Genomic DNA, 13,565 nt, shown 5'->3' with positions numbered 1-13,565 from the left:
AGAATCATTGAAGTCTATTAACGGCAAGATTTGAGGACCTAACTTGGGTGAATTGAAGATCAAGTTTGGAGAATCTTTGAAGACCAAATTTAGGAGAATTTGGCAAGTTTCATGGAAGACGCACAAGAACGTGCGCCCCTTGCGAGGGGACTGCGTGATGAGGAGCTGAGGAGGTAGGCTAGTTGCCTGCAGTCGGGATCGGGAGATTTGGCTGCATCGACTCGGACTAAGCATGACCGGGAGGTTGATGGGTCTTGAGGTCGTCCCACAACGTAACTGAACTCGATCAAGTCGTGATCGAGTCAGTATTGCAACTTATGTTACAACGAGGGAGTTCGCAATGACTAATTTCAGCAGTTTTTAAATTAGTAGTCATGGAGATTCTAAAAGAGGTATGTGCTATATTTGGGACGTTGAGGCGTCCCATATAAGTTACCCTTGCTCGTAGATTGTAAGGTGTGACTCTTGAGTGACTCTTTGAGGAGAGTGTGTGAGCACCAAACAATCTGAGAGGGTAGTGAGCTTTATTGTTGAGAGTGTGAGTGACAAGTGTTTGTACTCATCTATTTTTTTACCTCTTTTAGTGGATTGTTTATCTCGGGCTGCCCCCGGGACGTAGGCGAGTGGACGCCTGAACCCAGGGTTACCAACGTTGTGTGTCTCCTTGTGTTTGTTTGTGTGCTTTTTCTTTATTGATTTGTGTGAGACTTCTATGAGTGCTTAAGTGCTACTTAATACCCACAAACCACACCGGAGGAACTAACATAATTGTTCTAGAAACCATTAAATTTTGCCATAATTTTTCTCTGTTAAGTGTAAGAAAAATGTAACTAATTCTTAAAAACTCATAACATGTTTGTAAAATTATAATTTTTATATAATTGATGATCTTTTATCCATGATCTAAAGTTCTAAACAATAATTTTCTTATAGTGAACCTTTCGATAGAACATTTATATTTTATTATTATATAAAGACTAGTCATACAAGAGAAGGACATATATGTAAAAGGTTGCTATAAACTCTCAATAATGCATTTGCCCTCAGTTTTAACATTTGGTGCAAATTAAAGTTGGAACCTGTGATTTAAATAAAACACAAACATCGCACGCACAAGAGTGAATGTCAATAGTTAGAGGACCACATGTTGTTCGTTTTTATTAATTCTGATTTTGACGTGTCCATAATTAAATTAAAAAAAAAATTGGAAATTTATCCATGCACGAAACCACCACAGCCATTGAGGAATATGTACTATATAATATTTCAACCACACACTAGTACAGGATCAAGATCTCTCCCTCTATATATATATAGAGAGAGAGAGGAGAAGGCAAGCTCACCATTGAAGAAGGATGGAGCTTAATTTACTCCACTTGTTCATCATCTCCATAGCTCTCATCCTCATCACCAAACGGTATCTCCAAATCCACTTTTCCAAACCCCTGGCTCTCCCCATCCTCGGCCACCTTCACCTTCTCCAATCCCCCATCCACCAATCCCTCACCAAGCTCTCCCAAAACCACGGCCATGTCCTTCACCTTCTCTTCGGCTCCCGCCCAGTCCTCCTCATCTCCTCCCCCTCCGCAACCAAACAATGTTTCACCAACAACGACACCATCTTCGCCAACCGCCCTCTCATGCTCGCCGGCAAGCACTTTGGCTATAACCACACCGCCGTTGTATTCTCCCCTTACAACCAACGATGGAGAGAACTCCGACGTTTCATGGCTCTTCATGCTCTATCTCCTTCTCGTTTCCCATCCTTCTCCTCCGACCTCCACTCTCTTATCCTCAAACTGTACTCCGGCGCCGGTGAGGGGTGCAAATACTTTAAGAAAGTGGAAGTCAGGGATATACTGTTTGAGTTGATGATGAATGTGATATCAGGGTTAATAGCTGAAAAGAAGTATAATGGAGAGGGATGTGGAGTTCCAGAGGAAGGGAGGAAGTTTAGAAAGGTGGTGGAGGAGGCGTTCTTGTTGAGTGGGGCTTCAACGATGGCGGACTTCATCCCTGTTGTGAGGTGGATGGGAATTGGTGGAGCTGAGAAAAGGATGAAGAAAGTGGGGAAGGAGTTGGATGAGTTTTATCAAAAGATTATAGAGGATAGGAGAAGAGTGGGAAGGTGGAAAGAGTATGCTGATGGTGGTGATCAAGAGAAGAAGAGTAATATTATTGATGTCATGCTTGCCATGCAAGAGAAAGACAAGGATAATTACTCTGATGTTGCCATCAAAGGAGTGATGACGGTAATGAATTTATACTCTGTTTTCCCCTGTTCATGAACATTCATGCATGTTAAGTTGATGATGAAGATAGTATGGCTTTAGTTTTTCTTTTCATTTTCTTTTTAAATGAAAACAAGATTCAGTACATGAAGAAGTTGTTAGTTCCACCGTGTAGTTTGTGGGTTTAGAAAACACTCAAACACTTAAGGAAATCTCACACAAAACAAACAAAAGAAGACACGAAATTGATAACCCGGTTCGGTGTCCACTTGCTTACGTCTGGGGGGGCCAAGCCCAAAAATAAATAATCCACTAAAAGAAATGAAAATACATAAGTACAAACACTTTGTCACTCACACTCATAAATAAAGATCACTACCCAGCCTGTAGATTGTCTAGTGCGCACTCTCTCTCTAACTCTGGTGTCACACCCAATCTCAGAGCAAAGTAGTTTATATAGACGCCTCAACATCCCAAAAATAGCCCATACCTCTTTCAGAATCTCCGCTGCTACTAACTTTAGAACATTTCAAAATTAGCTGTTGCAACTTCTATTGTAACACAACTTGCAACATGACTCATGACTGCTAACTTAACTGAGTTCTAATTTGTTGCGAAGCGACCTCAAGACCCATCAACCTCCCGGTTATGTTTAGTCCGAGTTGATGCAGCCAAATCTCCTGATCCCAACTAACTACAATTAGTTTACCTCCTCAGTTCCTCACCATGCAGTCCTCTCGCAAGGGGTGCATGACTTTGTGCGTCTTCACGAAACTTACCAAACTTGATCTTCAATTCATCCAAATTTGACCTTCAAATATTCTCAAGAAAGATCTTCAATCAATCACGCCAATCATACCAATAATAAGTATTTCTTCAATTTAGCTCCATCTATATTTAGTATTCAATCAAATCTTCTAAATATGGTCTTGATAAAATCTTGCCTTCAAGTTGTAACATATACTGAAAATAACTCCACTAAGATCTCCAAAAATTTTTTTCTCCAATCCAAGACTTCTTACCACGTCATCATGCTTCACATGTCATCATCTATACCATGTCATATTCAAATCATACCAATTAAAGTGCTTTTGCACTAACGGAAGTGAAACATAATGGCTTTATCTTTGAGAGAGTGATACATATGGAATTAATTTTTTTATTTATGAACATTCATGTATTTATGCTTGCAGAGATCTACCATTAAATAAAGGTCAAGATTACAATAATTCGATGCAGAAAAAACAATTTTGTGTTTGTTGGTGTTTGGATGAGTGCCTGAGTAGTCATGATTAAACTTTAATTAAAATCCATGTTTTCTTTTTTGAGAAATGCATTGCATCAATAATTTGATTGTGATCATTAGACGAGCCATATAATCCAACTCACATCGACCTTTCTTTGTCTTTTTAAATGTTATAGTTCAAGTGTTCAACGGACTCTTAACATTATTAATTCTCAGCGAAATTATTAGAACTGTGCCTTCTTCTAAGTTTTAACACATGATAAATAAACAGTCAATGCTAGCAGCTGGGACTGAGACAACAGCAGGGACAATGGAGTGGACAATGGCCCTTCTTCTCAACCATCCAAATGCACTAAAGAAAGCCAAAGCTGAGATCAAAGAACAAGTAGGACACAATCATTTGATTAATGACTCAGATATCTCTAAGCTTCACTACCTCAACAATGTTATCAAAGAAACCCTAAGACTTTTCCCAGCAGGACCTTTACTAGTCCCACATGAATCATCAGAGGATTGCACTGTATCAGGGGTACACATTCCAAAAGGAACCATGCTCTTAGTCAATATTTATGCCATGCAAAGAGGCAATCAACTTTGGGACAATCCGTTGGAGTTCAAGCCTGAAAGATTTGACAGTGATGAACTTGTTCATGGAGATGAAGGTTATAAGTACATACCATTTGGAATTGGGAGAAGGAGGTGTCCTGGAGAAAGCTTGGCTTGGAAAGTCATGTTATTGACTCTTGGTGCTTTGATTCAGTGCTTTGAGTGGGAGAGAGTGGGAAAAGAGTTGGTGGATTTGAGTGAAGGCACGGGAATTACCATCCCCATGGCTAAACCGTTGCAAGCAATGTATAAGCCTTGCATCGACATGCATGCTGTTCTTGTTTGAGGTCCTTGATTCTTGTTCAGGATCTTTCCCTGTCAAAGTTTAGTACCCAAAAAGATACAGTTTCAGTAACCAGATTGAAACAGATTTTTCTCACTGTGGTGGAGTATATTTTCAGAGAATACTTTGCCCACACATTTCATTGGGCCAGAGCAAATCTATTAAAAGGGTTTTTCAAAAAGTTTCTCATCATAACATGCTAGTTCCAATGTAAACAACATTAATAAAAACCTAGTACTATAAAGGTAATCAAAAGAGCTGGACACTCATTGGTTGCAGTGGAGGCGGGAGAATCTTCTTCAACTTTAATAAGAGGTGAAAGCATTAATGCTTAGTGGAGAAAAACCAAACCCATTGGCTTGTTGACAAGTCAACCATTCCTTTTCTTCTTCACAGCATTTCCCTTGACTTGCTGACCAGTCAAACACATCAGGCCCAGTTTCAAGCACACTGCAACACCCTTCCTTGCTTGAAACATCTTCAATTCCCAGCTGAATTCTCAGATGATTATGCTTCTTCACGGGTAGAGGTTTTGTGAATATATCGGCCTTCTGATCCTCAGTTTTGCAATAACTTAAGACAATTAAACCATCGGCAACTAACCCCCGAATAAAATGGAAACGAATGTCGATATGCTTCGTTCTCCCATGATGTGCCGGGTTCTTTGCAATTTCAATGGCTGACTTGTTATCACACCAAATTTCAATAGCTTTCTCATTCTTCATCCCACAATCCTCCAGCATTCTTCCTAGCCAGATCCCTTGACAGGTTGCAGCAGCAGCAGCAACATACTCAGCTTCGGTTGTGCTCAAGGCTGTCACCTCTTGCTTCTTGGAGCTCCATGAGATGGCTCCTGAGCCAAGATCAAAAATCATTCCCGAAGTGCTGCGTCTGTCATCTATCGAGCCTCCCCAATCACTATCACTGTAACCCCTTAGCTTCCACTCTTCAACTTTGGTGTATTTTATTCCAAGATTGATTGTCCCTGCTATGTATCTCAGCAGATGTTTTGCTGCCCCGAGATGAGTCTTGCTGGGTTTGCTAACAAACCGGGAGAGTAAGTTCACAGTGAAGGCGATGTCGGGGCGAGTGTGTGTTAGATACAACAGCCTTCCAATCAAGCTTCTATAAACCTTTGGATCTGCATCTCCTGAATCATCACTGCACTGGAGTTTCTCACTGGTTTTCATGGGTATGCAAACTGAATTGCAGTGCTGCATCTGAAATAGTTTCAACGTTTCTTCTGCATATCTCCTTTGTGAGATAGAGATTTCACCTTGCTTTTGTTTCACTTCCAATCCTAGGAAGTAATTTAACAATCCCAGATCTGTCATCTCAAAACACTCCTTCATTTCATTCTTAAAACTCTCCACCATTGCTTGAGATGAACTCAAATAGATAATATCATCCACATAGATGCTCACTAACAGCAGATTGCCATCTTCATCACTTCTTTTATATAGAGTATGTTCATTTTCACTTCTAATGAATCCCCTACTCTGAAGATACCCATCAATTTTCGAATACCAAGCTCTAGGAGCTTGTTTCAGACCATACAGTGCTTTCCTTAACTTAAGCACCTTGTTTTCTTCTCCTTCCTTCTCATAACCTATTGGCTGCTCGACGTACACTTCCTCAAGTATTTCTCCGTTTAGAAATGCCGACTTGATATCAAACTGATAAACCGGCCACCTCTGTTGAGCTGCCACAGCAAGGAGAAGACGCACGGTCTCCATCCTAGCTACTGGTGCATAGATCTCTTGGAAATCAATCCCTGCTTGTTGAGTGTAACCCTTGGCAACCAAGCGAGCCTTGTGCCTTTGGACTCTCCCATCTGAGAGGTACTTGGTCTTGTATACCCACTTCAATTGTACTACCTTCTTGTCGTGTGGGAGCTCAGTCAATTCCCAGGTGCCATTTCTTTCAATTGCATCCATTTCCTCCTTCATAGCTTGTCTCCACGCCTCATTCTTTACTGCCTCTTCATATGTGGTTGGATCACAGACATTTAGAGCAAATGTACAGCTCTCATAAATGTCCCTCAGTAATCTCACCTTTCTCACTGGTGATTTCCCAACTTGATCATCACCTTGATAAGCATCATCTCCGGTCTCTCCTTCTGCATTGACTGAATCAGGTACACTCGCTTGAATTGTTGAAGGTGAACTGGGACAATGGTGAGTGACTTCTTCTGAACCACATTCGCCAGCAGTAGAGTCATCATAGAAAATCAATGGAGAATTCCCAGTCTGTGAGCTAGAATTCCAATCCCAGCCTGCACCTTCATTAAATATTACATCTCTACTTATAACAACCTTAGATGTGATCGGATTAAACAACCGATATGCCTTAGAATTCAGACAATATCCAATGAACACACACCTTTCAGACTTTGTGTCTAACTTTTGCAGTTTATTTGAGGGAATTAAAGCATAAGCAATGCACCCAAAAACTCTGAGATGACTCACCTTGGGCTTTCGATTATACCAGGCCTCATATGGTGTCATATTTTTCAGAGCGCTGGTGGGTGATAAATTGATTAGATGAACTGCTGCGTTCACTGCTTCACCCCAAAAGCAGTTTGGTAGTCTTCTCTCCTTCATCAGAGCCCTGGCCATGTTCATAATGCTTCTGTTCTTCCTCTCCGAGACACCATTCTGTTGTGGTGAATATGGAGCAGTAAGCTGCTTGATAACTCCACACTTCTTACAGAATGAATTGAAGTCATTGCCGGTGAACTCTCCTCCTCTATCCGTGCGCAACACCTTGATCTTCAATCCCGATTGATTCTCCACCATCTGTTTGAATATCATAAAGGTTTGTAATGCTTCAGACTTTTGTTTCAAGCAATAGATCCAGCACATCCTGGTGTGGTCATCAACAAACAACAAGTAATACTTGCTCCCACCCAGAGAGCTCGTCTGCATAGGCCCACAGATGTCAGCATGAATCAATTGTAGAGGAGCACGAGCACCTTCCCCGATCTTAGGTTGGAAGGGTTTCCTGACTTGCTTCTCCATGACACAGGTTTCACATTGATTTTCCTTGCCAATATTGCCAAGTCCTAGCACTAATTCACGACTCTTCATACTCCTTAATGCATCAAAATTCAAGTGGCCAAGCCTGAGATGCCATAACCTCGTCGTCTCTTTCACACTCATTGCTACATTTGCATGTCCCACATCTGAAATGTTGAGAGGATACATATTGTTTCTTGTTCGAATCAACCTTGCCATTACTTCACCAGTTTTATCACTGCGAATCACACACTCAGTTCTTGCAAATATTACTGAGTATCCAGTGTTCGCGAGCTGACCAACACTCAAGAGATTATGCGCCAACCCCGGAACATATTGTACATCATGTAGCAACTTGGTCCTTCCTCCAGTTGCAGTGAGTGACACGGTTCCTCTCCCTTGTACAAGCATCTCCTTATTATCTCCCAGCTTTACGTTAACCTTCTGAGTTTCATCAAGGCTAGAGAACAACCCCCTCTCACCAGTCATGTGATTGGAACAACCACTGTCTAGCAACCATACTGATGAGATCTTCTCTCTTTCTTCGCACACAGCCATGAAGAGATTGCTTGTGTCCTTCTCCTCAACAATCATTGTAGTCTCCTTATCTGTGCTCTTGTCTCTATACCAACAATCCATCTTCATGTGGCCAAACTTCTTGCATATATGGCATTGTATGTTCCCTTTGTAGCTCCTTTGCTCTCCTTGTTGTTGTTGATGTTGCTGCCGATTCTCACTTGATCGGCCTCTCCCTCTTCCTCTGAATCTCCCTCGAGAGTATCCTCTTCCACGACCTCTAAAGGTATGTTTATCCTTCTCTTTGCTTCCCATTGCTTCACCTTTGACATGAAATGCTTTCTCTTCCTTCTCGGACTGATCATCAGCTTGCCTTAGCAGCCTAGCCTCGTGAGCAAGTAAAGAGCCACTCACATCTTCCATTGTTAGCTTGGTGAGGTCCTTGGACTCCTCAATGGCAGTGACCACATGGTTGAATTTGGGTCCCAAGCTTCTCAACAGCTTCCCAACAACCATAGCTTCTGAGATGGTATCTCCCAAGCTCTTCATCTGGTTTGCCACCTCTTGGACCCTTGTGATGTAGCTCTGGACTCCTTCATTTCCTTTTATCCTGAGATTTTCGAAGTCCTGTCTCAGTGTTTGAAGTTTAACAGCCACCACCTTTGGATTTCCTTGAACAACTTTCTTCAAAGCGATCCAAGCCTCATTTGCTGTGTTGGCCGAAGCAATTCGTGCAAGGATGGGGCGAGAGAGGGCTTGTTGTATGAAGAACAATGCCTTAGCGTCCTTCTTTCTGTTCTCTTTCACTTTAACTTCATCTTCCTTCTCGGAAAAACCCTTCTCCACAAGCTCCCATAGGTCTTGAGATCTAAAGAGAGTCTTCATCATAAGACACCAAAGATCATAGTCTTCTCCATCGAAGATGGGCACAGCCGGTCCTGCAACGCCTCCTGGTGGATTGCTGCTGGATGCCATTGATGTTTGACAAGAACCAGCTCTGATACCACTGTTTGAGGTCCTTGATTCTTGTTCAGGATCTTTCCCTGTCAAAGTTTAGTACCCAAAAAGATACAGTTTCAGTAACCAGATTGAAACAGATTTTTCTCACTGTGGTGGAGTATATTTTCAGAGAATACTTTGCCCACACATTTCATTGGGCCAGAGCAAATCTATTAAAAGGGTTTTTCAAAAAGTTTCTCATCATAACATGCTAGTTCCAATGTAAACAACATTAATAAAAACCTAGTACTATAAAGGTAATCAAAAGAGCTGGACACTCATTGGTTGCAGTGGAGGCGGGAGAATCTTCTTCAACTTTAATAAGAGGTGAAAGCATTAATGCTTAGTGGAGAAAAACCAAACCCATTGGCTTGTTGACAAGTCAACCATTCCTTTTCTTCTTCACAGCATTTCCCTTGACTTGCTGACCAGTCAAACACATCAGGCCCAGTTTCAAGCACACTGCAACAGTTCTTTCTCAACTCTAATTCTTAATATATATATATATATTTGTATATGTATATTTATATGCATATTTATATTATTAGTGCATGCCTTTGTAGTTTGTACTATGTTTGCATGTAAAGGATTTTATGATGTCACATCTAGTTTTCTTTTTTAATTTTACACTTAGATAAATTCTTATGATTAATGTTTGATGTGCTTAATTTGTTTAATTGAAAACTATATTTATCAAGATAGAAAAATGTTGGTTAAAGGGAAAACGAGTGTCAATTACACATGAATTTTTTGGAATGCATGGTTTAATCATATATATATATATATATATATACATAATTAGGTGTTCAACCATTCATGGTTTTAATAGAGATTTTCATAAAAGAAATTTGAAAAATAAAGTTACACAGCTAAGTAATAATATTGACATGTTAGGGAATGTTTGCTGTTGCATTCTGAAAAATTATTTTAAAATTTATACTTAAAAAAAATAGTAAATTATAATGTAGAGCTTTTGTCTAATGAAAATTATTCATGTTTTTTCTCTACCCCACGCTCATCCGATTTCATTGAAGTGTTTTTAATAATTAAACATTACTATTCAAGTTTGAATAATTATATAAGAATATGACCATTTCACAAAGTTTAAATTTGAGTCGGCCGTGTTTCATTATGAATGGAATTTTTTTTTCTTCATGCACAACATCATTTTAAGGTACTACGTAATTAATTTACCCAATGCCATCACTTTTCCATTTTAAAATTTGATAAGAACAACTTGATTTATTTAGAAGTATCCTAAGATCATTTTGTATCTAAACTTTTGTTGTTTTAGTTATTACTAAATCCAAATAAAAAAGTCCCATATTGGTAACAAATTTCTTTGATGAAGTGTTTTGATTGAGACAACTAGTTAATTGATTTCTCAAGTTTGATTGATTAGCAAATGTTTGAAAGTAAACCTTTTTTTTTAGTTAAATAATTGAATCTATATAAAAAAAGATCCCATTGACAGGAACCAAACGCTGAGGCAAATTAACTGTTTTTTATGTTTGATTGATTTTAAAAGATAAACTTGTTTAGTCTCCTCTCATGTGAATTGATTCCTATAGTTTCCAAAGAAGTGGAAACTCTTTGATATGACACCTTTTGTACAAAAAGAAAGATAGAGATTGAAAGAGATCTCTTTTGGAAGTTTAATTGATCTTGATGTACATACCAATTAATAAGTCTGTAGAAAAGATACATATAATTTAAATCTCTATTAATTTGACTATTCAGCTCTTTAGTTTAGAATTGTATGTATAGAAATTAGCAAAAAAATTTATAAAACCCCTAAAACTATTTATGAGTATAGGATAAGTTGTAAACAATGTTTAGTTTTAACAATGATATACAACATTAATAAACACAACATTTTAAAAGTAAATCAATCTATTACATGATTTATAAGGGTTGAAGCAAATTATGTTCACATAACTTCTTGAAAACTTAATAATAATTAATTAATTAATACACCTTCTAAAATTCATATTCACTCAGCTAATTAAACCAACATAAAACACATTAATTTATTTATATATCTCCAAAAACTTTATCCCTTAACTCCCATCTCCAAAAAAATAATAGAAATCAAGGAAGATGATAATTTATTTTATTTATAAAATTTATATCTATATCTATCTATCTATCTATCTATATATATATATATATATATATATATATATATATATATGTATATATAAAGAAGAATAGATGATATCCACAATAGAGAATTATAGTATTGGTAATCTCCTTAGTTTATATATATATATATTAAATATGCTTTGTTCGATATATATAAATGTATATATATAAAATAAAGGAGCTTTTGCAGGTGTACCCCTACAAAATTTTGAAATTGCATATTTGCCCCTGAATAAAAGTTAATTGCATACATACACTTGAATAATATACATAATTGCGTATATAACCTTGGGGTTCAAATTAGTTGAAAAAACCATCCATTAACAAACAACAAATATATAAAATTACCATTATACCATTGCATATATACCCTTGAAAAGTATTTTTTAAGTTGTATAAGGGTTATTTTGGACCTTTTGTATATCTTAATCCAAGTTATAACCATAGTTAATCAAGTTTGATTACCGGAATCTAACAGTAGGGGCATATCCGCAATTACCTATATTTTTTAGGGGTATATATACAATTATGTTTTTTCTAAGGGTAAATATGCAATTATAAAATTTTTGAGGGGTTTATAACCAATTCTCCCTAAAATGAATCTACAAAATTTAAACTATTCAAGCAATCCATATAAAGTTATAAACAAACACACACACATAAACACACACACACAACCTCATATTCTCAAAGAAAAGCTCCATCACACCATTAATGGAAGACCATATCCTCCTTCCCTTCTCCATCCTCCTCCTCATCATCCTCATCCTTCTCAAGCTCATCAAACTCCAACATCCCAAAGTAAAAACCAAGACTTCTTATAACCCTCCTCCAAGTCCTCCAACATCCCTCCCCATCCTTGGCCACCTCCATCATCTCCTCAAACAAAAACAACCTCTCCACCACTCCCTCTCCTCCCTCTCCTCCCTCCATGGCCCCATCCTCTCCTTACGTTTAGCTTCTCGCCAAGCCCTTCTCATCTCCTCCCTCTCCATTGCCACTGAATGTTTCTCTTCTCACAACGACATCGTCTTCGCCAACCGTCCTCATCTCTTCGCCGGCAAACACCTTGGCTATAACTACACCACCATTGCTTGGGCTTCTTATGGCCCTCACTGGCGCAATCTCCGGCGACTCACCACCCTCGAACTATTCTCCACACTACGTCTCACTTCCTTCTCCTCTATTAGAAGAGATGAGGTTTTATCTCTTGTTAAATCCTTAGTTAAAGATAACAAGAAGGTGGTGTTAAAGCCAAAGCTCTTTGAGCTCACTCTTAATATTATGATGAGAATGATAGCAGGAAAGAAGTATTTTGGAGAATATGATGATGAAGTTAAGGACAAGAAAGAGTCTGAGAGGTTTAGAGATATTGTTGAAGAAACTTTTAGGGTTAGTGGGAGTAGTAACCTCTGTGACTTCATACCATTTTTAAGGTTATTTGGTTATGGAAGAGGGATGGAGAAGAGGATTGTAAGGTTGCATGAGAAAAGAGATGCTTTCTTGCAGGAATTAATTGACAAGCATAGAGACAAAACAAGGGTTAACCCTAATGTTAATGATCATTTTGAAGGGAAAAAGAGCGTAGTTGATGTGCTGTTAGGGTTGCAAGTTGATGATCCAGAGTATTACACTGATGACATTATCAAAGGAGTGGTTGTGGTAAGACTCGTTCATCATTTTGCATTAATTATATATAAAGGTCAGATAATTACATATTTTTTATTATTTTTTTATGATATTTTTTTATATAGATGATGTTGACAGCCGGGACAGACACATCAGCTGTGACAATAGAATGGGCAATGTCATTGTTGCTTAACCATCCGGAAGTGTTGAATAAGGTTGAAGAAGAGATAATGATTAATATTGGTAAAGAGAGGTTTGTTACAGAGTTAGACCTTGCTAGTCTTTCTTTTCTCCAATGTGTTATTTATGAGACTCTTAGGCTTAAACCTCCAGCTCCATTAATCCCAGCTCATGAGTCTCGTGAAGATTGCAAGATTAGTGGTTTTCACGTGTCACGTGGAACTATGTTATTGGTTAATGCATGGGCCATGCAACGTGACCCTGAGTTATGGGTTGAGCCAAATAAGTTTCAACCGGAGCGTTGGTTGGGGAAGGGAAGAGAAGAACGTCAGAAGATGTTACCTTTTGGGATTGGAAGGAGAAGTTGCCCTGGAGAAGGCTTGGCCATGAAAGTGGTAGGGTTGACATTGGCGGCACTAATACAATGTTTTGAATGGGGACGTGTGGATGATGAGCTTGTTGACCTTCATGAGGGACCGGGTCTCACCATGCCTAAGGCTTGTCCTTTAGTGGCTTTGTGTGAGCCACGCTCTTTTGTGTACAAAAACATTGTTTAATGTTTTGTTTAATGTTTTTGGCATGAAGGCAATGTTGCACCTATAACAAGAATATATATATATATATATATATATATATATACACATATGTGTGTGTGTCATTATGCCAAAAAAAAAGAGATATATTCAAGTGTTATTAATTGGGCCGAAATTCAA

At 38.5% G+C, this 13,565-nt stretch overlaps 2 protein-coding genes across 4 annotated transcripts; both read left to right on the top strand.

Annotated features, from left to right (window-relative positions):
* The first annotated feature begins 1,319 nt into the window (after positions 1-1,319).
* LOC120278131 (cytochrome P450 81Q32-like) lies at positions 1,320-9,509 on the top strand. Of its 3 annotated transcripts, none has more exons than XM_039285048.1 (3): positions 1,320-2,252; positions 3,749-4,358; positions 9,370-9,509. In XM_039285048.1, exons 1-3 carry the CDS (start codon positions 1,356-1,358, stop codon positions 9,384-9,386), a joined length of 1,524 nt encoding a protein of 507 aa, XP_039140982.1. In that variant the 5' UTR covers positions 1,320-1,355; the 3' UTR covers positions 9,387-9,509. The 3 variants fall into 3 exon arrangements, with proteins under 3 accessions (XP_039140982.1, XP_039140984.1, XP_039140983.1); XM_039285050.1 differs by lacking the exon at positions 9,370-9,509 and adding an exon at positions 8,915-9,006 and having other exon boundaries at positions 3,749-4,370; XM_039285049.1 differs by lacking the exon at positions 9,370-9,509 and having other exon boundaries at positions 3,749-4,462.
* Positions 9,510-11,710: 2,201 nt separating this feature from the next.
* Positions 11,711-13,436, top strand: LOC120276969 (cytochrome P450 81Q32-like). The gene is made up of 2 exons (XM_039283710.1): positions 11,711-12,705; positions 12,798-13,436. The coding sequence occupies exons 1-2, from the start codon at positions 11,758-11,760 to the stop codon at positions 13,407-13,409; spliced, it is 1,560 nt and encodes a 519-aa protein (XP_039139644.1). The 5' UTR covers positions 11,711-11,757; the 3' UTR covers positions 13,410-13,436.
* Positions 13,437-13,565: the final 129 nt, after the last annotated feature.

The sequence above is a fragment of the Dioscorea cayenensis genome, chromosome 15 (genome assembly GCF_009730915.1).
Source record: "Dioscorea cayenensis subsp. rotundata cultivar TDr96_F1 chromosome 15, TDr96_F1_v2_PseudoChromosome.rev07_lg8_w22 25.fasta, whole genome shotgun sequence".
Classification (NCBI taxonomy): Eukaryota; Viridiplantae; Streptophyta; class Magnoliopsida; order Dioscoreales; family Dioscoreaceae; genus Dioscorea; species Dioscorea cayenensis.
Note: the sequence above shows the minus strand (reverse complement) of the source record. Positions and strands in the feature narration are given on the sequence as shown.